The sequence below is a fragment of the Scyliorhinus torazame genome, chromosome 14 (assembly GCF_047496885.1).
Source record: "Scyliorhinus torazame isolate Kashiwa2021f chromosome 14, sScyTor2.1, whole genome shotgun sequence".
Lineage (NCBI taxonomy): Eukaryota > Metazoa > Chordata > Chondrichthyes > Carcharhiniformes > Scyliorhinidae > Scyliorhinus > Scyliorhinus torazame.
This window is the reverse complement of record NC_092720.1, coordinates 97,429,985-97,456,955: the sequence shown is the minus strand read 5'-3', so window position 1 is coordinate 97,456,955 and position 26,971 is coordinate 97,429,985. Positions and strand designations below refer to the sequence as shown.

The window sequence follows — 26,971 nt, the reverse complement described above, 5'->3', positions numbered from 1 at the left end:
GTAATCCAGGCTGACACTTTAGTACAGTGCTCAGGGAATACAACATTCTCAGGGGTATGGTCTTCAAAATAAGACCTTGGCCTGGATTCTGCAGTAACAATAGGTGATGCTAACATTGTCAATGGTGAGCAAATCAGACAGCAACTTTCAATGATCATACGTGCGCAATTAAACACAGAAATTAGAAGGTTGCCGTTCAGAGTTATCCAGCTCCTCCAGGAGCTATGCTATACCAGTATTTCATCCAAACATTCATCATGAAAACACATGGAGTGCATGAAATTACTACATCTACTTACTAAACAAGCTCAAAAGGGGCTTATCCATTCCAGCATAAGCAGGTTTTTAATTGGTGTCTTAATTACACCCAAACAACCTCTCTGGCACAGAAAATTAACTTTTACAAGTGTGGAGTTCATTTCTTCAGATTTTCCATATTTTTAGAGACTGGGGGGGGGGGGGGGGGGGGGGGGGGAAACTAATTTTTAAAAAACTTTTTCTGTCTTATTATAAAACCGCTTTGATTCAGAACTCAAAAGATTACACAAACTAGGATAATATTCCCTGAAATTTAGATGGGCAAGGGGTAAATTGATTGAAGTTTTGAAGATATCATGGGAAAATGATAGGGTAAATAGAAACTATTCCTTCTGCTTAAGACGAGAAGACAGTCTCACATTAGAGCCTGACCTTTCAGCAGTGAAATGAGGAAACTGTGCTGCATGCAAAGGGAGGTAGAGGTTTTGAATACCCTTCTGGAAATGGCAGTTCATGTTAGGTCAATCGTCAATTTTAAATGTGAGATTGTTCCATTTTTGTTAACCAAAGGCATTGGTAGCATAGGGAAAAGTTGGGTACATGGAATCAGGTCACAAATCAGCCAGAATTTCATTGAATGGTGAATAGCCTCAAGGGGCTAAATGGCCGACTCCTATTCCCATGTTGGGCCAGTGGGCCGAATGGCCTCCTGCCGCACTGTAAATTCTATGAAATAAATCTATGTTCTCTTCATCCCATTTCTCTTTCCTTCTCTTTATTTCACCTTCTGTGCATGTTTCGATGTTGAATTAGATGTTCTTAACTTAAACTTTCTAATTTAAACTCTGAACTTCTCATTAAGAATTGCTTAATGATTGGATTGATTGAGGAGATACATGTCTGTTTTATCTGTTTACATGAATCCCCGTTAGAGGGTGCCACAGCAAATCATACTTCTGATCAAAGGTTCTAGTGCAAAATCCCATAAAAAAATCTCTGGGCCAGTGTAATGGGCAACCAGCACCTTTCATTTTCTGCCAACTGTAAAATCCAGTGGATTTTTGCCCAGACCAGTTGCTGTGGATGTCAAAGATCCCATGGTGTTGCTCAAAGAGATGGTGGGTTTCCTAGCATGTTGACCAAAATTCATCCCTCAAGTAACATCATCAAAATAAATGAACTGGCCCTTTATATTATTGTTGTTTACATGTAGAGTGCTGCATTTCAGTCAGATAGCATAATTCCAAAGATTCTTTGTTTATTCCCTGGGTCTCAAAACTTCTTTACCCTAGATTCTGGGGCAGTAAATGCACACTCCAGGTTATTAGGGAGGTGAGGTAGACCAAAGGAAATGGCTGGTAATGCTGAATCCAAGTTGGATATCTAGATTAAATTTTAAAAATGAACACCACTCACCTTCCGCAGTCTGAATGTAATAGCCATTTTCCTTTCCTGATTTCAGTTCAAGAAGCTGCATTACACGGTCCAACAAGCCATGGATCACCTCAAAGCCAGGGTTCTTGTTGTAGTACATGGCACAGAGGCGCCTGGTGTTCCTCGCACCAACATCTATGGTCCCATAAATTTCAAAACATCAATCTCAATTTAAAAACAATATAATCTTCACCAGAAAACAGGTCACACAAGGTAGCACGTAAAGAAGGCAACACTGGAGGAAAATGCGTCTTCAGACAAGTGCTTGAAACTCAGAAGACTGACAACAGCAGACTTAAACAACATAGCTGTTGATAATTAGAAAGGACTAAAATAGACAGGGATGTTCCCTCTCCCCACTGTTGTTTGCGCTGGCGATAAGAGCCGCTGGCAATTGCTCTGAGGCCTCAAGGGGCTGGAAGGGGTTGGTTCTGAGGGGGGGGGGGGGGGGGAGCACAGAGTCTCACTGTATGCGGATGACTTACTGTTGTATGTCTCAGACCCAATGGAGGGGATGGGGGAAGTTATGGGAATCTTAGGGGAATTCGCCCGGTTTTCGGGGTACAAGCTTAATATGGGGAACAGTGAGTTGTTTGTGGTTCAGGCGGGAGGTCAGGAGAGGCGACTGGGGGAACTGCCGTTTAGAGTGGTAGAGGACAGTTTTAGGTACTTGGGTATTCAGATGGCGAGGGATTGGGAAAGGCTGCACAAATTGAACCTGGCCCGGCTGGTGGACCAGATGAAGGAGGATTTGTCTCTGGCGGGTAGGGTGCAATCGGTAAAAATGACGGTCTTCCCGAGGTTCCTTTTAGTTTTCCAGTGCCTCCCCATCTTAATCCCGCGGTCCTTTTTTAAGCGGATCAATAAGATTATCGTGGGCTTTGGTTGGGGGGGGCATGCCCCCGCGGGTGAAGAGGGCAATGCTCGAGCGGAATTGGGGAGTTGGTGGGCTGGCGCTACCGAATTTCAGTAATTATTACTGGGCGGCTAACATAGCCATGGTTAGGAGGTGGCTGGTGGGGGGTGAGCCGGCGTGGATGCGCATTGAGGCGGCTTCGTGTAAGGGCACAATTTTAGGGGCACTGGTGATGGCGCCCCTGCCATTCCCGCCGGCACGGTACTCCACCAGTCCAGTAGTGGTGGCGGCCCTGAGAGTCTGGGGGCAGTGGAGGAGACATGTGGGAGCAGAGGGGGGATCAGTGTGGTCCCCAATCTGCGACAACCATCGGTTTGCCCTGGGGAGGATGGACGGGGGGGGGCGGTTCCGAATTTGGCGGAGAGCGGGGATTGAGAGAATGGGGGAAGGTAGCTTCCCGAGTATGAGGGCGCTGAAGGAGAAGTTTGCATTGGCTGGGGGAAATGAACTCTGATATTTACAGGTACGGGACTTTTTGTGGAAGCAGGTATCAACCTTCCCACTCCTGCCGCTAAGTGGGATTAAGGATAGGGTGGCCTCTAGAGGATGAATAGGGAAGGGGAGCGTCTCGGACATATATAGAGAGCTTATGGGTTCGGAGGAGCTGCAAACCGAGGTGCTGAAGAGAAAGTGAGAGGAGGAGCTGAGGGGAGAGATTGAGGAGGGCCTCTGGGCAGACGCGTGAGGAAGGGTCAATGCTACCACACCATGTGCCAGGCTCAACTTGATCCAATTTAAGGTTGTTCACCGGGCTCCATTGACAGTGGCCCGGATGAACAGGTTCTTTGGGGTGGAAGATAGGTGTGCGAAGTGTGCGGGGGGGGGCCAGCGAACCATGTCCACATGTTCTGGGCATGCCCAAAACTGAGAGGGTTTTGGCAGGGTTTGCTGACACCATGTCCATGGTATTAAATATGAGGGTGGCAATGAGTCCGGGGGTGGCTATTTTTGGGGTACCCCAGGACCCATGAATCCAGGAGGAGAGAGAGGCGGATGTTCTGGCCTTTGCTTCCATGGTAGGCGTATATTGCTGGCATGGAGGGACTCAAAGCCCCCGAAAACAGAGACCTGGCTTTCAGACATGGCAGGCTTCCACTGCCTGCAGAAAATTAAGTTCGCCATGAGGGGGTTTCTGGTGGGGTTTGCCCGGAGGTGGCAACCATTCGTTGGCTTCCTCACAGAGAACTAATTGTCAGCAGAAAAGGGGGGGAAGGGATTAGGTTAGCGTAGGTTAGGGGGGTAAGTAATGGCAAGACCTGCAGGAGAGGGTGGTGGAATTTTTCTTGTTATGTATATTGTTGATTTTGTTGCTGTTAAAATGCCAAAGAAATACCTCAATAAAACATTTATTTAAAAAAAAGGACGGACTAAAGTAAGATGGCATGCATTTTTTAATTCTTTCACAGTGTGGCCAGGCCAGCATTTATTGCCCATTCCTAATTGCCTTCGAGGGGGTAGTGGTGAGCCACCATCTTTTTAAAAAAAATTTAGAGTGCCCAATTCATTTTTTTTCCAATTAAGGGGCAATTTAGGGTGGCCAATCCACCTAGCCTGCACATTTTTGGGTTGTGGGGGCGAAACCCACGCAAGTACAGGGAGAATGTGCAAACTCCACACGGACAGTGACCCAGTGCCGGGATCGAACCTGGGGCCTCGGCGCCGTGAGGCAGCAGGGCTAACCCACTGCGCCACCGTGCTGCCCTGTGAGCCACCTTCTTGAACTGTTGCACTCCATGTGGTGTAGGTACACCAACAGCACTGTTCGGAAGGGAGTTCCAGGATTTTGACATTGAAGGATAGGCGATATAGTTCAAAGTCAGGATGGTGTATGGCTTGTAGAGGAACTTGCAGGTGGTGTGTTCCCATACCTTTGTCTTTCTAGGTGGTAGAGATCATGGGTTTGGAAGGTGCTGTCAAAGGAGCCTTGGTGAGTTGCTGCAGTACACACTGCTGCTTCACTGTGACGGAAGGAGTGAATAATTAAGGTGGTGGATGGGTGCCAAGCAAGCAGATTTATAGCATGCAGAGAAAGATGTTTGTGTTCTATGACTGTGAAAGCAAAGCATTTTACCAGGAGAGAGTACTGCTGACTTCAAATGAATAGTTCTCTTGCCTCTGATGGCACATATAAATGACTTAACTTCCACGATCGAGACAAAAATGGAAGTCTGAATTAGATGCCTCTATTAAAGACCTATGATTGCACAGATATTCCCCAACTAAAATTAATTGCTAATGCATAACCTTGAATCACTAAATTGATCGTCATAAATGTCATTGGTTACAACCTGGTGAGTCTGTTTTTCAACATTTCTTCTGGAAAGATTTCCTTGATGCTCTGTACAAGGCACATTTGCATCATGTAATTTTTTAACTCTGTTATCAGGATGTGACATTGCATTCATTGCCCATTCCTAGTTATCATGGTAATGGTGACGGTGCTGCTGGATTTTTTTGCATCTGTCTCTGGAATCTTTGTGTTGGTGATGTCACCATAATGTTATTAGGGAGGGATTTCCAGGACTTTTACTCATCAATGGGTTACAGTGACTTGGAGGAGGGAACATGAAGATTACAGAATTCGTGTGATTTTGCTTGTAGTAGAGGCCCTAGAGCTGGAAAGCTGTTCTTTCATTGGCAAGGCCCATCTCTAATTGTCCGTGAACTGAGTGGCTTGCTAGGCCATTTCAGAGAGCATTGCTTTGGGTCTGGAGTCACAGGTAAGTCAGTCGGGTAAGGACAACAGATTTCCTTCCCGAAAGGACATTAGTCAACCCGATGAGTTTTTACAACAATTGATGATAGTCATGGTTACCATTCTAGATTTAATTGAATTCAAATTCCACCAGCTGCCTTGGTGGGATCTGAACACAGGTCCTCAGACCATAAGCCAGGGCTTTTAAAATACCAATCCAGTAACATTACCACTACACCACCATCTCTCCATGGGAGCATGTATGCCAGCTGCAAAGCCCCTGTGATGGCTGCAGGTAGATACTGCACACATTCTACCAAATGACCAGTTTTGTGAGGGCCACGAAGAATCCAGCACGAGTTTTAAGGATACAAAGTAATAACATTTATTTACAATAACATATATATATATATATAACAGCAGCAGCAACTTCCCTTGCTACACACTGCTTCCTGCTGGTTCCTAAACTGGCCAGGTTTATTTATACTAGGAGTTTACTAATGGTTTCTCCGCCCCCCTCATTGGGGAAGCTCATACTCCCACAGGATTGTGGGATTGTCATTAGTCCCCAGCCAATGGTAAGTAGGCAGGTTATATCATCCCTCCCCCCCCAAAGTCCAAGGAATCCACCGAAGACCCTGGCGAAGGAGGGCGTCGTACTCGTTTTGCCGCAGGCCGGACACCATTTGCACGCGGCGCTGGATCAGGCGGCGTGTAACGAGACGGACACCGGCGCTTCCGTGATGAACGGCGCAACGGTTGTACATCCACGGCCCGTGGACCCGAGGATTCCCCCTCTGATGCATCCTGTGTCTCCATCTCGGAGTCAGATTCTGCTGCCTCCGTCATGTCAGCGTCTCTATCTCCATTCGGTTCTGTAACGACCTGCGCAGGCTTCGAGTGAGGCACCAGCGGAAGATTGTGAGGATTACCTTCCCTTGTCTCTGCGGCTGTAGAAATGAGCTCCGGGGGGCGGGGAATCTTTTGAGGGAATAGTCTTCTGGACCAAACGTGGTCTACATGTTTTCGCTGGAGACGACCCTGGGCTTGCACCTGTAAGATATAGGGCCCGTTTGGCGAAAGATTACACCAGGAACCCACTGGGCACCACCAGCAAAATTCCGAACGAACACTGGGTCAACGGGCGCAAAATGCCGAATCGGTCGATGCCGAGAAAATCCCTGTCCCTGCCGTTCTTGTGTGCGGCGTACTTTTGCGCCAATGTCCGGGAAAACCATACTAAGGCGGGTGCCAAGTCTCCGGCCCATTAGGAGTTCTGCGGGAGCTACCCCAGTCACCGCATGGGGAGTGGTCCTATACGTAAACAAAAAGCGAGCCAGTCTCGTGTCCATTGATCCGGAAGACTGCTTCTTTAGGCCTCTTTTGAATGTCTGCACTGCGCGCTCTGCCAACCCATTTGAAGCCGGGTGGTAAGGGGCAGTGCGGATATGGCGTATGCCGTTCATATTCGTGACCTTCGCAAACTCCTCACGAGTGAATGGAGTGCCGTTATCCGTGACCAGCACCTCGGGGAGGCCATGCGTACTAAACAACAAACGCATCTTTTCAATTGTTGCGCAGGACGTTGTCCCCTGCATCTTATGCACCTCTAGCCATTTAGACTGGGCATCAATCAATAGAAGGAACATGGATCCTTGAAAAGGGCTGGCGAAATCTGCATGCAAGCATGTCAAATGCCGCCCTGGCCATTCCCAGTGATGTAGGGGCGCGGCCGGCGGAAGCTTCTGATGCTCCTGGCAAATGGAGCAGTTTTGGGCCACCTTCTCAATGTCGGTGTCGAGGTCTGGCCACCAGACATAACTCCGGGCCAACATTTTCATCTTGGTCACGCCCGGATGCCCATTGTGCAAGTCCCTTAGTATCAGCTCCTGGCCTTTTTCCGGGACAATCACACGCGTCCCCCACAAGAGGATGCCGTCTTCCACGCTGAATTCTGACAGCTTGGAGGAAAATGCCCGCAACTCGCCTGGGAGCTGTCTATGCTGCCCACCATACAGGACTATGTGCCGAACCTTTGACAGGACTGGCTCCGACTGGGTCCACTCACGGATCTGTGATGCCGTGACAGGCAAGGTGTCCATAAAATTTAGGGTTGCAACCACCTCACCGGTCGTGGGGGTCGACATGGGGCCGGTCGATAAAGGCAATCGGCTCAGTGCGTCGGCATTTGCTATCTGCGTACCTGGTTTGTGCTCCAGAGAACACTCGTATGCAGCAAGCAACAAAGCCCAGCGCTGGATCCGTGCGGAAGCAATGGGCGGTATTGGCTTATCCTCTCTGAAAAGTCCCAGCAGAGGCTTATGATCAGTCACGATAGTGAAATGACGGCCATACACGTACTGGTGGAAGCGTTTCACCGCAAAACCCACTGCCAGGCCCTCCTTCTCGATCTGCGCGTACTTTTTCTCCGCTGCAGTCAATGTGCAGGAGGCGAAAGCTATCGGTTGCTCGGCCCCATTCTCCATCTTGTGGGTGAGCAAAGGCTTTCCAGGATCATAGTGGGTTAGTAACCCAGGCGACGACAATTGTTGCTTTACCTGCCGGAAAGCGGTTTCTTGCGGCTGACCCCAAACCCAGATGTGATTTTTCTTTAGCAGAAGGTGCAAAGGGGCCAGCGTAGTTGCCAGATTGGGGAGGAACTTCCCGTAATAGTTTACGAGACCGAGAAAAGAACAAAGATGCGAAGTGTCAGTCGGGGCGGGGGCCTGTTGAATTGCGCGCACCTTCTCTGCGACGGGGTGCAAACCTTCGCGGTCCACCCGATAACCTAGGTAGACTACTTCCTTTGCCTGAAATACGCACTTTGTGCAACGTAAACGGACTCCAGCCTCCGAAAGGCATCTAAGGACAGCCTCCAGATTTTCCAAATGTTCCTGCTCCGACGACCCTGTAATCAAAACGTCATCTAAGTAGACAGCAACACGTGGTAAACCTCTCAAAATGCCCTCCATAACACGTTGAAAAATTGCGCAGGCAGAGGATACTCCAAAGGGCAACCGTGTATATTCATACAGGCCCCGGTGTGTATTAATCGTTACATATGGTCGGGAGGCAGGGTCCAGCTCCAACTGCAGGTAGGCGTGACTCATATCTAATTTGGTGAATGAGAGTCCACCTGCAAGCTTCGCGTAGAGATCCTCTATGCAAGGCATTGGATATCGGTAGAGTCGGGAAGCCGTATTCACTGTAAGTTTATAGTCGCCACACAAGCGAACTGTGGCATCTCGCTTCATTACAGGTACAATTGGTGCTGCCCAGTCAGCAAAACGGACGGGCCTGATAATACCCAAACTCTCCAAACGAGTGAGCTCCCCTTCTACCTTCTCGAGCAAGGCGTAAGGCACCGGGCGCGCCCGGAAATAGCCCGGCGTGGCTCCTGGTTCGACTTGGATACGGGCTATGGCCCCTTTTATTTTCCCCAAACCAGGCTGGAATACATCTGGGTATCGTCCTAGCACCTCAGTCAACCCTTCAGAAACTGTTTGGAGGATGTGCTGCCATTGCAACCGCAAATGGCGCAACCAGTCCCGACCCAACAGGCTGGGCCTATGGCTGCGCACCACGATAAGTGGGAAACGCCCCTCCTGGCATCCATAAACAACAGGAGTCATTGTAGTTCCTGCAATGTCCAGTGGTTCCCCCGTGTAGGTGGCCAACCTGGCCTGTGAGTCGGTTAATGTAAGGGTCTGTATACCCTGCTTGATGCGGTCGAATGTCCTCTGGGCGATCACGGAGACCGCTGCGCCAGTGTCCAACTCCATCTCAAGCGGGTGGCCATTGACCCGTACTGTCACCTTAATGGGGGCCACACGGGGAGCTGCCCCACAATGCAACTGCAGGCAGTCATCCTCCATCTCCACGTCCTCAGGAGTAGTCGCCGCAGGTTCATCCACATGGAAGGTACGGCCCCTGGGCTGGTCCCGGTTACGGCCCCTGGGCTGGTCCAAGTTTCGGTCCGAACGACGGCGCCTCTGGCGCCCCCAGGACCGCCGTCCGCGACGGGGTCGGCGCCTACAAGTCTGACACGGACATGGCTCCTCATCCATTGGTTCTGGAGAAGGCTCCCTTCGGGGAGGAATGTCCGACGGCCACTGGCGTCGGTCCGGATGTTGCCTTGCCCAAGGTACCGCAGGAGTGCGGGGGGACGTTTTCGGACGGAAGGGCTTGCACCCCAAGACATGCACTTCCATTCCCTGTAGCTCCTGCACTCCTCGTTCGGCGCTCTCTCGGGACAATACTATTTGAATGGCCTGTTGAAAAGTCAACGTTGGCTCAGCTAACAACTTTCTCTGGGTGGCCGCATTGTTAATACCGCAAACCAAATGGTCGCGTAACATTTCTGACAAGGTCTCACCATAGTCACAGTACTCCGCAATCCTGCATAGCCTGGATAGAAAATCGGCAAGGGATTCTCCAGGGGTCCTCTCAGCGGTGTTAAACGGGTAACGCTGGACTATCGTGGACGGGGTTGGGTTAAAATGTTGCCCCACTATATTCACAAGTTCATCAAACGTTTTGATGTCCGGCGCAGCTGGGTACGTAAGGCTCCTAATCACCCCAAACGTATGCGGGCCGCAGGCGGTGAGCAATATGACCACCTGGCGCTCGTTTTCGGTGATATTGTTTGCCCGGAAATAGTAACGCATCCGTTGTGTGTACTGGTTCCAGCTTTCCAGCGCAGTAACAAAAACATCCAAACGTCCGTACAGAGGCATGGTATAATAGAAAACAACTTCCAACCTGTATCCAACAAAAATCCAGGGAGGTGGCTTCAGCAGCGTAGACAGCTATTCACTTTAACCTTCGTCGCCAGTTTTGTGAGGGCCACGAAGAATCCAGCACGAGTTTTAAGGATACAAAGTAATAACATTTATTTACAATAACATATATAGCAGCAGCAACTTCCCTTGCTGCACACTCCTTCCTGCTGGTTCCTAAACTGGCCAGGTTTATTTATACTAGGAGCTTACTAATGGTTTCTCCGCCCCCCCTCATTGGGAAAGCTCATACTCCCACAGGATTGTGGGATTGTCATTAGTCCCCAGCCAATGGTAAGTAGGCAGGTTATAACAAACAGATAGCTCTGATTTGGATAGTATAGAGCTTCTGGACTGTTTCTGTAGCCTAACTGGTGAGTATTTCATCACATTCGTGACTTGAGGCTACAGATGGTGAAAAGGCTTTGTGAGCCCAGCTGAGCACTACTTGTTCAATAGCCAATCTCTGGTTTGCTTTGGTAGTCAAGCTGCTGATATGACTGATCCAGTTAGGCTTCTTGAGCTAATGGTGACCACCCCGCCCATTCGCCCTTCGCAAGATGACGTTAATGCGGTGGTGAGTTGGAGGGGGAGCGGGGAGTGTGTTGATGGACAATGACCTCAAGCTTAATTGTACCAGCCATATCAACATCACTGCTACAATAGCAGGGAAATGCTGGTGCTCCTGAATTATATAGGGAGGTAGTTGGAAATAGCTATTGCATAATGCTTGTGGCACAAATGCTGCCTGCCATTTGTCAACCCAAGCTTGCTGCACATAGGGACATCAGTGATTTCCAGAGCTTGCAATAATTGCCTTTCAATCCTGACAACCAACTTCTTTTGTACCAATAATGACTTCAGCCACTGAGGGCATTTTCGGTGACCACTCCTGCATGACTACACCCCCCCCCCCCCCCCCTTCAACAACCTCAGTTTTGCAAAGGGTATTTGGTGCCATTTTTGGTCGAATGTTGTCTTGCTATCAAAGTCATTAATTCTCACCTCTCCTCTCGCATTTACATCATCTCCTTGTCTCCTATGAATTGTTGAAGATTTATACCTTTTCAGAATTATTAGTGCAATCTGGTCAGGTAATCAGCCAAAGATAATTTTTATTTTATCATGAACGAAGCTGCAACCCTGAAATTGCCTTAGCAGACTCTGAATTTTATCACCAGCCAGTGACCTTTGCTGGAAAAAGTGCACACGTGGATAGGATTAGGTTCAGCTGTGATTCCCATACTCAAGCTCCAAAATATGCCAATATTCACTGTCTAACACACAAAGAATAGGTACTCAGAGGAGACACATGGGGACATAATTAAGCTAAGAAAACCATAAGTTAAATTTAGAGAAAAATATATTTGTGCCAAGCAATATATTTATAATAGGTTGTTTCATAGTCCCGAAGCTACAACTAAATCAATTAAAGATTCAATAGAGCATAGTTACAGGTTTAGTGCTGGAAAAATTAGAACAGGACAGGTTCGGAATGCTCTTTCTTCATTTCATGCTTTTATGTTCCCTGGAATCTTCTACACCAACTATTACTAGAAAGACCAATGATCAAATTTTCCCCTATGTTTCTGAGTTCATAGAGTTGGATTGAGAACGCTTGTCCTCTCAAACAGAAACAATTTGGCCATCAAAAGCATTAATCAGAAAAAATACTGTGTCTGCTTTCATGAAGAAAAATATTTCTGCTAATGGTTGGTTACTGTCAATAAAAAGAATGCAACACATCAGATAAAATACTTATGCTATATCCTTGTAGCTTCAAGTAATTAAACAAAAATATTATTACAATGTCATGAAAGAATTTCACTGCAGCTTATAATGGGTAAATGATGTTTGTTTAAGATTTTAAGCAGATCTTTGGCTGCACGACTAACTGAATTTCTGCCACACACGTCTGTCGTTCCATTTTGACCTCTGACAGATGCAGGATATGAGGCTGAAGTGGCATGCTTTGAATTTGCCTTTTGCCGAGTACGCCTGATCAAGGCATTCTAGCTGTTTCTTTGTAGGTATGGATGTGCGAAATGCAACATTTAGTGTTTAGCACTAACTGTGGCATTGAATATATCCATCTACACAATAGACACTCCTTGGTCAGGAGGCTGCCAACTCAAAATGGAAAACATTTCTGCACAGAGATATTTTAGTAAAAATCTGAGTCCAATTTTTCCCTCCTCCTTCTGCCAATTTTCTCCCCTCCGGGAACAGTTGACTTCTTTGCTGGTATGTGGCTCATTGTGCATGAGCCCCTCCAGTAACCCGCAGAGGAAGCCTCCTAAATGTGTGAGCATAGACACTAATTGCTATTTCTGAACTGAGCAAACTTGTATTTTTCACACTGCACTATTTCAGAGACAATGGTTTTTTACCGTTATAGAGCTATGTAAATTAATTGATGAGCCCTCATTCATAAACGGCAGGAGGTCTGAGCAAAAGTCAAATTTCGCTGTTGCATCTTCGAAAATCATGGAAATTAAATCATCAGTTATAATATCAGAGATCTGCAGAATAGGTTTCAGCTTGCGAGTACTGATATTAAAAAATCTCAAAGTGGATGGCTTCAAGTGCATCAATTTATACATTTTATGAAATGAAAGTCAATGTTTTGATTATATATAATTGGATTATTTTATGAATTATTCCATTCAACTAATTGTTTCTCACTTCACTTACTACTACCTTGTTTTTTTAAATGCCCTTTGGAGTGGGAGTGATATTTGTCTTAAATATCTGTGATATTTAATTTGATTTTCTGATTGCGCAAGTACTTAGGTGAATTTCAGTTTTATAATATAATCTGTACAGTGAACTTGCAAGCAATCTGCTACAAGATAGTGTGATATCTTCTTGCGTGTCCTTTCATATTATAAATCATCGTGTTTTGGTAAACTGAAAAAAAGTCACAGCGAAGTGATTAATTATTTGAGCTCAGCTCCCTGATAAGTTAATGAATAGCTCAGCTATGCAGGTCAAGAAGATTCCATATTCCATTCTGAGACCATATTGAGTTAAGTGATCACAATCAAGCAGCAATACAGACATTACAATTGGCCCAATTGCTCCCATTTTTTTGAGGAGAAAACTATTCACAGATCCTGGGCGGGATTCTCCACTCCCGCGCCGAAGTGCCCACGCCGTCGTGAACGCCGTCGAGGTTCACGACGGCGGGAAACGGCCCCTATCCCAACCGATTCAGGGTCCGATAATGAGCTAGGAGCGGGGCCGCGTCATCTACACGCGCCAGGCCTTGTCGCCGCGTAAAGGCGGCGCCGCATACATGACGCAGCCGGCGCCACATAACTGGCATCACCCGCGCATACGCGGGTTAGCCGGCGCCAACCCATGCATGCGTGGTTGCCGTCCTCTCCGAGTCCGCCCCGCAAGAAGGTGGCAGACGGATCTTACGGGCTGCGGGAGAAAGGAGGTCCTCCTTCAGAGAGGACGGCCCGACGATCGGTGGGCACCGATTGCGGGCCACCCCACATTTGAGGTACCCCCCGTGCAGGATTCCCCGCTCCCCCCCCCCCCCCAGCATTCCCGCGCTGTTCCCAACGGCAGCGACCAGGTGTGGACGCCGCCGGGGGGAACCCGCCGTTTTGGGCTGGCCGCTCAGCCCATCCGGGCCTGAGAATAGCAGGGGTGCCGGAGAATCGCCATTTTGGGTGTCTCGGGCGATTCTCCGGCCTGTGGCCCGCGGAACTCGACGGGGCCGTTCCCGCCGCTTGGGAGAATCGCGGGAGGCCGTCGAACCGGCGTCGCAGGAAATTTTGGCGTTCGACAAATTTTGACATTCGAGAGCCGCCGGATACAGGCAATCTTTACAGTCACATTTTGATTATTAGCGCTTGGATAGTTCTATCTTTAAGAACTCTTAACTTCAATGATCACTCAGTACATGTACCCCAGTTTCTAAATCTGAATTAACTGTTACATTTTACCTGTGCTCAAATTTGTATGGATGCTGGCTAAAATTAAATTCCACCGTATAAAACTATTATAATAGTAATATTCCTTAAGTAAGATGGTACTTACAATAATCACACCCAGTCACTACTAGAGGTAAAGTAAAGTTGCCATAGTCCCAGATGACCATCGGCTGCTTTCCCCTTTGAGGGGGAGAGCTGACTGGTGGTGATTTAACCTGAGGATCACCACACCTCAGCAAGGGGCAAGGTTGAGAAGGTTCATAGATAACATCAGCCGGTACAGGAATTGAACCCACGTTGTTGACCTCTGCATCATAAACCAGTCGTCCAGCCAACTGAGTTAAACCGTAGAGGCCTGATGAGTGTCAAATTGAAATGGCTGGGAGTATCCCGGAATCAATCTTCCAGTCACCAAAGAAATCAATCCAGGTGATTATAAAATGCTATTCTAAACGATTCAGTCATATAATTTGTCTCTCTCTTTTCTCTCGTCTCTTCCTGCTTCCCATCACCTCCAAAAGAGAGTGGATTGAATAGCCATCTCACAGTGGTCCTTTCATTTTGGGCATTTCTGAGATACAGCTGGACCAACCAGCCACCAATTACCAAGAAGGGGAAGGAACTATAACTCGCATCATGAGGCACTGCCAAGCGATGACATCACATCCAGCACAGCGCCGCCCAATCAAACTCAAACTAAAATTTATTAAATGGGTGAGAAAAAGTCAGAAGGACTCTTTGTGGGCTTGGATTTTGGCGGGCTGTGATGGTATTCATAGAATCATAGAATTTACAGGGCAGAAGGAGGCCATTCAGCCCATTGAATCTGCACTGGCCCTTGAAAAGAGCACCCTATTAAGCCCACATCTCCAACCTATCCCCATAACCTAGTAACCTCACATAATCGTTAGGATACTACGGGGCAATTTAGCATGGTAAATCCACATCTTTGGACTGTGGGAAAGAACCGGAGGACCTGGAGGAAACCCACGCAGACACGGGGAGAAAGTGCAAACTCCATACAGACCGTCACCCGAGGCCGGAATTGAACCCGGGTCCCTGGAGCTCTGAAGCAGCAGTGCTAACCACTGTGCCATCGTGCTCTGGGTTTTGAATTTAAATGAGGGATTTGATGCAAGCAACGTATATTAGTCAGAGTAAAAACTATTAGACAAACTATTTTCTTCATGTATGCGTGGAAAATATGATTCTAAAGTCACTTTTAATAATCGCTGATTAAAAATAAGACTGTAATTGGCTAGTAAAAAGTAACGTCGTCGTAGTCCCAGATGACCATGGCTGCTTTCCCCTTTTGATAGTAAGAGCTGACTGGTGGTGATTTAACCTGAGGATCACCACACCTCAGGCAAAGGGCAAGGTTCATGAAAAACCTGCAACTGACCACACAAGTATCATGTTTTACAAAATATAAATACCTTTCGAAGGGTCTTTCAGAACAACATCAGAAATTTCAAACAACTTCAGAGGCAGTGGCATCTTCCTGTTAGCTGCAGTTGTCTTCAGCAGACCAGATAGAAGAGTGGTACGAACTACCTAAATCAAAGAGAAAGATGAATGCCATAAACGAGCTGGTTTCATTTAGCAGCATGGAATATCCTGATCTCGATATTCCAAAATACATGAGATCCATCGCATATGCCTGCTCACTGCTGGCAGTAAACATGTGGCTCCAGCAGCCAATAGATCAGAAGCTACCATTGCCAAATTGGGTAAAAGGTATTTCCCATTATCAAAAGAAATGTACAGAAAATGTAAAGTCTAGGAACCTGTTGGACTTTAACCTGGTGTTGTAAGACTACTTACTGTGCCCACCCCAGTCCTACGCTGGCATCTCCACATCAAAAGAAATGTAGTTAGGGCGATAAAAAAAATAGCTCCTATTTTTAATTAGTAAACCATTGTAATTTAAGATAGAGAAGTAACCAGCGACTCACTACCACCTTCTCATGGGCAATAAATGCTGGCCTAGCAAGTGACGTCCACATCCCATGAAAGAATAAATGCTGAGGATCCGGGTTCGATCCCGGCCCCCTGTCCGTGAGGTCTCACTGTGCATGGGTCTCACCCCTACAACCCAAAGATGTGCAGGGTAGGTGGATTGGCCGTGCTAAAAATAGTAATAATAATAAATTGCCCCTCAATTGAAAAAAAAAATTTAAATGAGAAAATAAAAGCAATCCTCTAACTGCAATATATTAATTGCACATGTTTGACCATTTGAAAAACAGAAGTCAGATATTACAGCCGCAATTTTCAGCAGGAAGCAAAATCTGCATATTCACAGGAATTCATAATAAATAGGAACAGGGTCCGATTAACACACCTTTTAGAGTTAAATGATCCTTAAATAAAGCATTATTAATTTCATTGATGAACTACTCAATTCATCTTTAAGAATTGTATTTCTCAAGGCTTGAGAAAGAGAGTTGGTCAAGTGATGCAAGATTTTACAGACTGAATTCACATCACAGTGGTTACAAATTTACAAACTGGAACACCGACACCACCTTGTGGTCTTTTCAATATCCCCATCATGAGTTGACAAAAGTGCACTGAGGTGAAGCTTGATTTCAACACTAAACATTAAAAGACGGATTCACTAGTCATAGCTGCTGATCCAAACAATTAGATACTCATGGACTGGACTCAAAACATATGCTGGTGAAGCCCATAATGGCATCTTTAAAAACAAATACGCTGCTGCTCATATTTCAAAATGCAAGTTAAGACAAATCTTCGAACCATCTAACAGCAACTCCACCTGCATTGCAAAGCTTCTCCTATGCCACCACTTGTATCATTGGGTCTGATTTCAGTTTTGAAAATGTTGCATCAGCTGGCCACCCCTTAGTTAACAACGAAAAGGAGGCTGGCATACATTCCTTCAACCGAATCCTGGCGGTTTGACAACAGGCAAGGCCTGTTGATAGACAGAGTCCTGTTTTTTCAAAGATTTAATGCAATACTTTGAATTAAGAAATGCAACTTTAAGCAAACAATTATTTTATGGAATGTGGCTTGGCTGTCTAGGCTTAGCCATTTTATTGCTTATCCCCAATTGCCCATGAGAAGGTGGTGGTGAGCCACCTTTGTGAACCGCTGCTGTCCATGTGGTGTACGTACACCCACAGTGCTAGTAGGGAGATCCAGGATTTTGACCCAGCGGCAGTGAAATAACATTGATATAGTTCTAAGTGGAGATGGGACGCGACTTGAAGGAGGACTTGCATGTAGTGGTGTTCCCATGCATCCACCTTGTCCTAGGTGGTAGCGGGTTTGAAAGATGCTATCACAAGGTCCTTGGTGAGTTGCTGCAATTCATCTTATAGCTGGTACACACTGCTACCACTCTATGTCAGTGGTGGAGAGAGTGAATGTTGAAGGTGGTGGATAGGGCGACTCATGGGGGCTGCACTCATCCAGGCAAGTGGAGACAGGGCGGCACGGTAGCACAATGGTTAGCACTGCTGCTCACAGCGTCAGGGACCCGGGTTCGATTCCGACCTCAGCTTATGCTGTGTGTAGAGTTTGCATTCTCCCAGCGTCGGCGTGGTTTTCCTCCGGGTGTTCCGGTTTCCTCCCTCAGTCCAAAGATGTGCAGGCTAGGTGGATTGGCCGTGCTAAATTGCCTTAAGTGCCCAAAGGTTGGGTGGGGTGGCTTTTCGAAGGGCCATGCAAGCTCGATGGGCCGAATGGCCTCCTTCTGCACTGTAGGGATTCTATGATTCCATCATACATGTGCCTTGCAGATGGAGGTCAGGCTTTGGAGAGTCAAGAGGTGAGTGACTCTATGTATTATGCCTAGCCCCTGACCTGCTTTTGTTGTTTTTTAAAAATATTTTTATTCTCCTCTTTTTTCACATTTTCTCCCAAATTTACACCCACCAACAAAAAACAATAAGCAGTAACGAATGCAATGTCAATCCCCATATCAATAACAACAATCTCATCCTCCCACCAAACTCCCAAACATCAGCCCGTATGTTAACATAAACAAATGACAAAAAGGAATCAGTAATCACACATAGTCACCATTAACACATACAGTCCCCCTCCCCCCAACTCTCTCACGCCACCCCCCTAATGTTCGATGTTATCCAATTTTCGAAAGTGCATAATGAATAATGCCCATGAATTGTACAACCCCTCCATCCTTCCCCTCAGTTCAAATTTGACCTTCTCAAGAATCGAGGATTCCAGCAGGTCCCCCCACCACGCCAGGGCACAGGATGGAGAGGTTGATCTCCATCCCAACAGGATCCGCCTTCGGGCGTTCAACGAGGCGAAGGCTACAACATCTACTTCCGCACCCGTTTCCAATCCCGGCTGGTCCGACACCCTGAATATTGCCTCTCGAGGAGCCCGGGTCCAGTTTCACATGCACCACTATAGAGATTATCCAAAAATCCTCCTTCCAGTAACCCTCCAGCTTCGGACAGGACCAAAAGATATGAACGAGTTTGCGGGGCCCCCCGCAACGCTCAAACACATCTTCTACCCCCTCAAAGAGCCGGCTAATCCTCGCTTTTGTGAGTTGTGCTCTATATATCTATATACCACCTTCAGCTGCATCAGCCCCAACCTCCCGCACGAGGTGGAGGTGTTCACCCCCCGGAGCACCTCACACCAGAACCCATCATCCATACCCTCTCCCAACTCTTCCTCCCACTTTACCTTGATCCCATCCAGCGATGTCTTCTCCTCTTCCAAAATAATCCTGTAAACCGCCGACACTACCTTCTTCCCCAGTCCCCCTGTCGTCAGCACCTCCTCCAGCAATGTGGAGGCCGGTTCTACCGGGAAGCTCTCGTTTCTGGCAGTCTCGAACCTGCATGTATCTAAATATTTCTTCCTGCTCCAGCCCATACTTTGCTCCCAGCTCCTTCAATCCTGCAAACCGACCCCCAAGAAACAAATTTTTTAGTGCCCTAAGTCCTTTCTCCTCCCATCTCCGAAAATTTCCATCCCACAGCCCTGGCTCAAATCTATGGTTCCCCCGAATCAGCATTTCCTTGACACTGCCTCCAACCTGAAGTGCTGGCGAAGCTGCCTCCAAATTCTCAACAAAGCTATTATCATAGAATCATAGAATTTACAGTGAAGGAGGCCATTCGACCCATCGTCTGCACCGGCTCTTGGAAAGAGCACCTTACCCAAGCCCACGCCTCCACCCTATCCCCATAACCCAGTAACCCCACCCCACCTTTTATTGGACACTAAGGGCACTTTAGCATGGCCAATCCACCTAACCTGTACATCTTCGGACTGAAGGAGGAAACCGGAGCACCCGGAGGAAACCCACGCAGACTGGGAGAACGTGCGGACTCTTCACAGACAGTGACCCAGGGCCGGGAATCGTACCTGGGACCCTGCAGCTGTGAAGCAACTGTGGTAGCCACTATGCAACTGTGCTGCCCATATTACTACCGGACTCCCTGAGTATTTCCCCGGGGCCGTCGGGCGACGTGCTGTTGCTAGTGCCTTCAATCCCGACCCCCTGCACAAACTCTCCTCCATTCTGACCCACTGGGAGTCAACCCCTCTGACCCAGCTCTGTGCCTTCTCCATATTTGCAGCCCAGTAATAATGCATCAAGTTCGGAAGACCATGTTGCCTGGTTTGGAGGGCATTAGCTATGAGGCGAGGTTGAATAAACTTGATTTGTTCTCACTGGAATGAAGGAGGTTGAGGGGCGACCTGATAGAGGTCTACAAAATTATGAGGGCATAGACAGAGTGGATAGTCAGAGGCTTTTTCCCAGGGTAGAGGGGTCAATTACTAGGGGACATAGGTTTAAGGTGCGAGGGGCAAGGTTTAGAGGAGATGTACAAGGCAAGTTTTTTTACACAAAAGGGTCGTGGGTGCCTGGAACTCGCTGCCGGAGGAGATGGTGGAAGCAGGGATGATAGTGACATTTAAGGGGCATCTTGACAAATACATGAATAGGATGGGAGTAGAGGGATACGAACCCCGGAAGTGTAGAAGATTTTAGTTTAGACGGGCAGCATGGTTGGCGCAGGCTTGAAGGGCCGAAGGGCCTGTTCCTGTGCTGTACTTTTCTTTGTTCTTTGACCCCAGCCCCTGCCTGCCTTCCTCTCTGTAGTAGCACCTTTCTAATTCTGGCCACCTTCCCTCCCCAAATGAACACGGTAATCATCTTTTCAGTCTCTCTAAAATATGCCTTTGGCAGGAAAATCGGCAGGCATTGGAAAATGAACAGAAATCGCAGCAACACGTTTATTTTAATCGCCTGTACCCGACCCGCCAGTGACAGAGGGAGACAATCCTACCTTGCCAGATCAGCTTTCACCCTCCCCACCAAACTAGAAATATTGTACCTACGGAGCCCCTCCCCAATCCCGAGCAATGACCTGCTTTTGCAACCACAGTAATTTTTTTTTCTTTTAAAATTTAGAGTACACAATTATTATTTTTTCAATTAAAGGGCAATTTAGCGTGGCCAATCCACCTAACCTGCACATCTTTGGGTCATGGGGGTGAAACCCACACAGACACGGGGAGATTGTGCAAACTCCCCACGGATAGTGACCCAGGGCCGGGATTCGAACCCGGGTCCTCAGTTCCGTAGGCAGCAGTGCTAACCACTGTGCCACGTGCCGCTCCTGTAACCACAGTATTAATATGACTAGTCCAGTTCAGTTTCTGATCAATGGTAACCCCCCGGGATGTTGATCATGGGGGATTCAGTGATGGCAATGCCATTGAATGTCACGGGAGATGGTTGGATTCTAACTTCCTGGAGATGGTCATTGCCTGGCACTTACGTGGCATGAACGTCACTTGCCGCTTATCAGCCCAAGCCTGAATGTTGCTCAGGCCTTGCGGCATATTGATATGGATTGCTTGTGTATCCGAGGAGTCATAAATGGTGCTGAACATTGTGCAATCATCAGTGAACATCCCCATTTCTGACATTATGATCAAGGGGAAGTCATTGGTGTAGTTGCTTAAGATGGTGAGGCCAAGGAAACTTCCCTGAGGAACTCCAGCAGTGAAGTCATAGAATACACAGCCATAGAATTCACAGTGCAGGAGGCCATTCAGCCCTTTGAGTCTGCACCGAGCCACCAAAACAGCACCCTAACCAGGCCCATTCCCCCTCCCTATCCCTGTAGCCCCACCGAACCTCCACATCATTGTACACTAAGGGACAATTCAGCATGGCCAATCCACTTAACCTATACATCTTTGGGTTTTGGGAGGAGTCAGGGGCACCCAGAGGAAACCCATGCAAATACGGGAAGAATGTACAGACTCCATAGGCATTCACTCAAGACTGGAATTGAACCCAGGTCCCTGGCGCTGTGAGGTAACAGTGCTAACCAATGTGCCACCATGCGTCCTGGAATTGAGATGATTGGCCTCCAATAACCACAACCATCTTCTACCTGGTGCTGTTATGATTCCAACCAGCGGAGGATTTTCCCCTTGATACGTCTCAACTCCAATTTTGCTAGGGCTCCCTGATGCCACATTCAGTCAAATGCCGCATCATCTCTGGAATTCAGTTCTTTTGTCCATCTTAGGCCAAAGGCTGCAATGAGGTCAGAAGCTGAATGTCCCGGGTGGAAACTAACCTGAGCATCAGTGAGCATGTTATTGCTGAGCAAGTGTCACTTGAAATAACACACCAAAATAGAAATGTAATGCTAAACATTTTCGGATGATCGGAACAGAGAAACAGCTCCTCAAGCCTGCTCCATCATTCAATTAGATCATGGCTGCGCTTAAACTTTTACTGCATGTTTTGATGCCTTTACCCTGACAGAAACTTATTTCAATCCTGAAAGGTCCAATTGTCCCAGCACAACAGCACTTGCGCGGGAGAGAGTTCCAGAATTCTATTACTCTTTATATAATAAGGTGCTCCCAGATCTAACACCCAAATGATTTCGCTCTAATATTGCGATGGATGTCCTTTTGTTCTTGATTCTCTCAAAAGAGGGAATTGTTTCTCTGTATCGATGCTATCTAATTGTTTTAACTCTTTATGCACCTTGATCAGGTCACTCCACAATCTCAAATACTCAAGGCATTACAAATCAGAACCTGTCATCATTAAATCCTCTAAGCCCTGCTATCTGGTGAATGTTCGCCAGAATCTGTCCAAGCTCAATCTATCTCTCTCCCACTGTGCTGCACAAAGAAGGCAGAACCCTAGATGAGGTCTAACCAGAGCTCTAGAGGAACTAAAAAAATTGGAGCAGGAGTGGGCCATTCAGCCCTTTGAGTCCGCACCGCCATTCAATGAGATCATGGCTGATCTTCTACTTCAATACCATTTTCCTGCACTATCCTGCTAATATGAAGGAAATAGCGATTTCAGTCTTGAAGATGCTCTGAGGCAGAGGATTCCAAAGATTCACCACCCTCTGAGTGACAAAATTCCTCTTAGCCTCAGTTCTAAATGGCATGAGACTATATCCCCAGATTCTAGACACCCTCCCCCCCACCCCTCACCCCCCACCTCTTCCTCCAACTCCAATGTCAAGCCCTGGAAGAATTTTGTACATTTGAATGAGATCACCTCTCATTCTTCTAAGCTCCAGAAAATAAAGGCCCAGTCCATTTAGCAGGGGCTGGTTTAGCACATTGGGCTAAATCGCTGGCTTTTAAAGCAGATCAAGCAGGCCAGCAGCACGGTTCAATTCCCGTACCAGCCTCCCCGAACAGGCGCCGGAATGTGGCGACAAGGGCCTTTTCACAGTAACTTCATTGAAGCCTACTTGTGACAATAAGCGATTTTCATTTTCATTTCATTTTCATTTAATCTTTCCTGACAGGCGGCACACAGTGCTTAACACTGCTGCCTCACAGCTCCAGGGTCCCAGGTTAAATTCCGGCCTCGGGTGACTGTCTGTGTGGAGTTTGCACTTTCTCCCTGTTTGCGTGGGTTTCCTCTGGTTGCTCCTGTTTTCTCCCACTGTCCAAAGATGTGCAGGTTAGGTGGACTGGACATTCTAAATGGCCCCTTAGTGTCCAAAAAAGTTTGGTGATGTTACTGGGTTACGGAGATAGGGTGGAAGTGTGGGCTTAAGTAGGGTGCTCTTTCCAAGGGCCGGTGCAGACCAGATGGGCTGAATGGCCTCCTTCTGCACTGTAAATTCTATGATTCCCATAGGACAATCCTCCATCCCGGGAAATATTTTGATGAACTTTTGTTGCACTCCTTCTATGGCCAGAATATCTTTCCTTTGGGAAGGAGATCAAAACAGCACACAATACTCCAGGTGCGGTCTCTCCAAGGCTCTGTATAATTGTAGTAAGGCAGCTTTACTCCCACACACAAATCCTCTTGTAATAAAGGCAAACATACTATCTGCCTTATTAATTTTTTGATGTACCTGCATGTTAACTTTCAGAGACCCATGAACAAGGACATCCAAGTCCCTTTAAAGTTCAACACTTCCCAGTCTCTCACCATTGACATTTCGACTTTTCCTGTCAGAGTAGATAGAACATAGAACATAGAACATAGAAAAATACAGCACAGAACAGGCCCTAATATAACTCACATTTCTCCACTTTGTAGTCCATCTGCCAAATTTTTGTCCACTCACTCAGCCTCTCCAAATACCCTTGAAGCAGCTTTGCATCCCCCTCACAACTCACACTTCCACCTGGTTTTGTGTCAGCTGCAAACTTAGATGCATTACATTTACAAAAAAATATTTAATCCCCACATCCAAATCAATTATATAAATTGTGAATAGCTGGGGCCCCAAGCACTGTTCTCTGCGTTACCTCAAGTCACAGCCTGCCAACCAGAAAATGACCCATTTATTTCTACTCTCTGCTTTCTGTCCGTTAACCAGTTCTCAATCCATACCAGTATGTTCCCCTCAATCCTATTGCTGTGTTCTGTGATCTTGCCTATGCAACGAATCTATAGAATGATGATTTATTGATGTATACATGGCAAAGTAACAGTCAGAATTCTATACAGACCAAGTTACTGACTGAGTCTCCTAGACGCTGATGGAACTACCCTTTTGTGTGACTGTCCTGGTGTACGCCTTACAACCTTCTGCCGATAGCTAGATGTCACATGACTGATGTCTGACGCCACCTGCTGGTCGGAGGTCACACTGCTGAGTGCATTTAATATTTTCACAGGCATATCACCACACCTATCTGCTCTAATTTTGTTTATTAACCTCTTCTATGGGACCCGATCAAAAGCTTTCTGAAAAATCCAAATATACCACAATCACCGATTCCTCCTCATCTATCTGAATTACATCCACAAAAAACTCCAACAAGTTTGTTAAACATGAGGTCCCTTCCATGAATTCAGTGACTCTATCCAATCCTACCATTATTTTCTAAGTGTTGCACTAACATCCATTATTAGATTTGAGCATCCCTTCTACTGGTGGCAGGCTAACAGGTCTGTAGTTCCTCATTTACTCTCTCCCTCCTTTCTGGGGTTACATTTGTTACCTTCCATCTGCAGGAATAATTTCAAAGACTATAGAAATTTGAAAGATAACCACCGATGCATTTACTATGAATATACCATGGAAGCATACAGGATCATTTGAATTAAGCAACTTTTTAATCAAAAGATAACTATACAAGCAGGATTATGAACACTTTCGAAGAAGAGTCATTTGGATTTTAGACTAGGGCACCTTTTTAGTAAAACTTTACATATTTGGCTTCCAAAGTTATAAAAAGTCCTTGAACTGGTTGTCACTCCCTAAATTCACTTTCCAAATCCATGACCATCTTATTTGGAATTCCATGTATGAATCCCTCCTTTCAGGTTGCCACCTCTGCCACAGTACAAAAACTGATCTCATCTAAGTCAAAAATGTCATCCTATGGGACAGTGACAAAAGTAAACTACCTCTCCTCATCCTTCTTGACCTGCCTCCAGACATTGACATGGCTCCCGAATGCATCTTCCCCTTTGCTCCAGCTGAACTGGACTGCAGTCACTTGGTTCCATTCTCATCTACCCACTCACCTGCAATGGCTTCCCACTCCCACACTACTCCTGGTGCCCCTCAAGGATCTCTCCTGGGTCCCCTCCTATTTCCCATCTACATGCTGTCCCTCAGCGACATCATCCAACAACACACCCGTTTCCATAGTTTTTGACATCACCCAGCTCTACCTCAGCACCACCTCTCTCCAGCCCTTCCACTGTCTCTATAAATTATCGGGACTGCCTTTCTGACATTCAGTACGAGACAAGCAGAAATTTCCTCCAACCAAACACAGGGAAGACAGAAGCCATAGTTTTCAGTGCCCACCACAATCTCTGCTCCCGAACCATTGACTGTGCTCCTTTTCCTAGCAGTGGATTAGGTTGAACCAGGCTGTTTTCAATATTGGTGTTAGACTTGTCATGGAAATGATTTTCCAACCACTTATCCACGCCAACACAAAGACTGCCTATTTCCACGACTGTAACAACATACGACTTCACCCCTGCTTCAGCAACCCTCACCCATGCCTTTGTTACTTCTCAGGATTTATTACTCCAACACACCCCTGGCTGCCCGTCCATGTTCCAGACTCCATAAGCTTGTGGTCACACAAGCCTCTGCAGTCCTTATTTCACCTTGCTCCAAGTCCAGTTACCAATCACCTCTGACCTACGTCATTTATCAATTACACAAGGCCTGGATTACAAGCATTCTCTTCCTTTTTTGTCAAATCTCACCATGGCCTCGCCCCTCCCTTTCTCTGCAGTTTCCTCCAACCCTAGAAGCCTCTGAGATATCCTCTAATTTTGGCATCTTGAGCTTCCCCAATTTTAATCACACCACCACTGGTGGCCATACTTTCAGGTGCCGAGCCCCAAGTTCCAGAATGTTCTTGCTATCCCTCTCCGCCTCATTATCTTGCTTTCCTCCTTCAACACACTTACCACTTGGGCCAAGGATTCAGTCGGCATGGACACAACTGGCCAAATGGTTTAATACTGTTGATCCGTCCTAATATCTCCTTATGTGGAGATCAGGTGGCATCATATTTTGTTTTATTTATCTATATTTTTAATTTTTTTTAAATTCTAATTAAGGGACATGGTCAATCCACCTACCCTGCACATCTTTGGATTGTGTGTGTGTGTGTGTGGGGGGGGGGGGTCCCACACAGACACAGGGGGAATGTGCAAACTCCTCACGGACAGTGACTCGAGGCCGGGATCGAACCCAGGTAGGCAGCAGTGCTAACCACTGTGCTGTCCACATATTTTGTCTTATAACGCCTTGTGAAGCACCTGTGGATGCTTTATTACAATAAAGGTGCTATATAAGTGGGAGTAGCATTGATGGTAATATGGTGGTTATGATGGTGTACTAAGAATAGCTCATAGAGAAAATAAAATTAAACAAAGCATTTTTTGAAAAAGATCTCCATTTACTTTCTTGTTTAAACATCAAAAGCAGAAACCACTAAGAATAGGAAAGGGGAAGGTGAGAGTTTTGCAAGAGTGGGCTGGGCAGCAGGGGAGAAGAGCAAACGAGAGGAGTGAAAAATAGAGGAGGGAGGGGGAAAGCAGCACAGGGAAAAGAGAGACAGATGAAGTTAAACAATAAAACACCAAAAAGAGTCATATTGGACTTGAAACGTTAACTCTGTTTTTCTCTCTCTCCACAGATGCCACCAGATCTGCAGATACGTTCCAGCATTTTTAATTTTTATTACAAAAGAGGTGGGTGTGGAGATTGAAGTTGTTACTTGTAAAACCAAACATTTCCTTCACAAATGAATCAACAATTTCACTGCAAAAACTGCACGATAGAAATCTTCCCTTTGATTTCAAGATCTATGTTGAAGACCCATGGAATCAGATTTATATCCCAGTTAAGATACAAATCAAGTGAATTCACAAGTAGGTTATGAGATCAATCCACTCATTGAATAATAAATCAGATGTCACAAC

The 26,971-nt window shown here is 46.7% G+C and overlaps 1 protein-coding gene across 1 annotated transcript in view; it reads right to left on the bottom strand.

Moving 5' to 3' along the window:
- farsb (phenylalanyl-tRNA synthetase subunit beta) overlaps positions 1-26,971 on the bottom strand; it is an 89,574-nt gene that overhangs the window by 18,853 nt on the left and 43,750 nt on the right. The window contains exons 15-16 of the mRNA XM_072474535.1: positions 15,465-15,582; positions 1,675-1,827 (exon numbers count right to left, since the gene is read on the bottom strand). Of these exons, the coding sequence (XP_072330636.1) occupies positions 1,675-1,827; positions 15,465-15,582 (271 nt within the window). The remainder of the gene's footprint in view (positions 1-1,674; positions 1,828-15,464; positions 15,583-26,971) is intronic.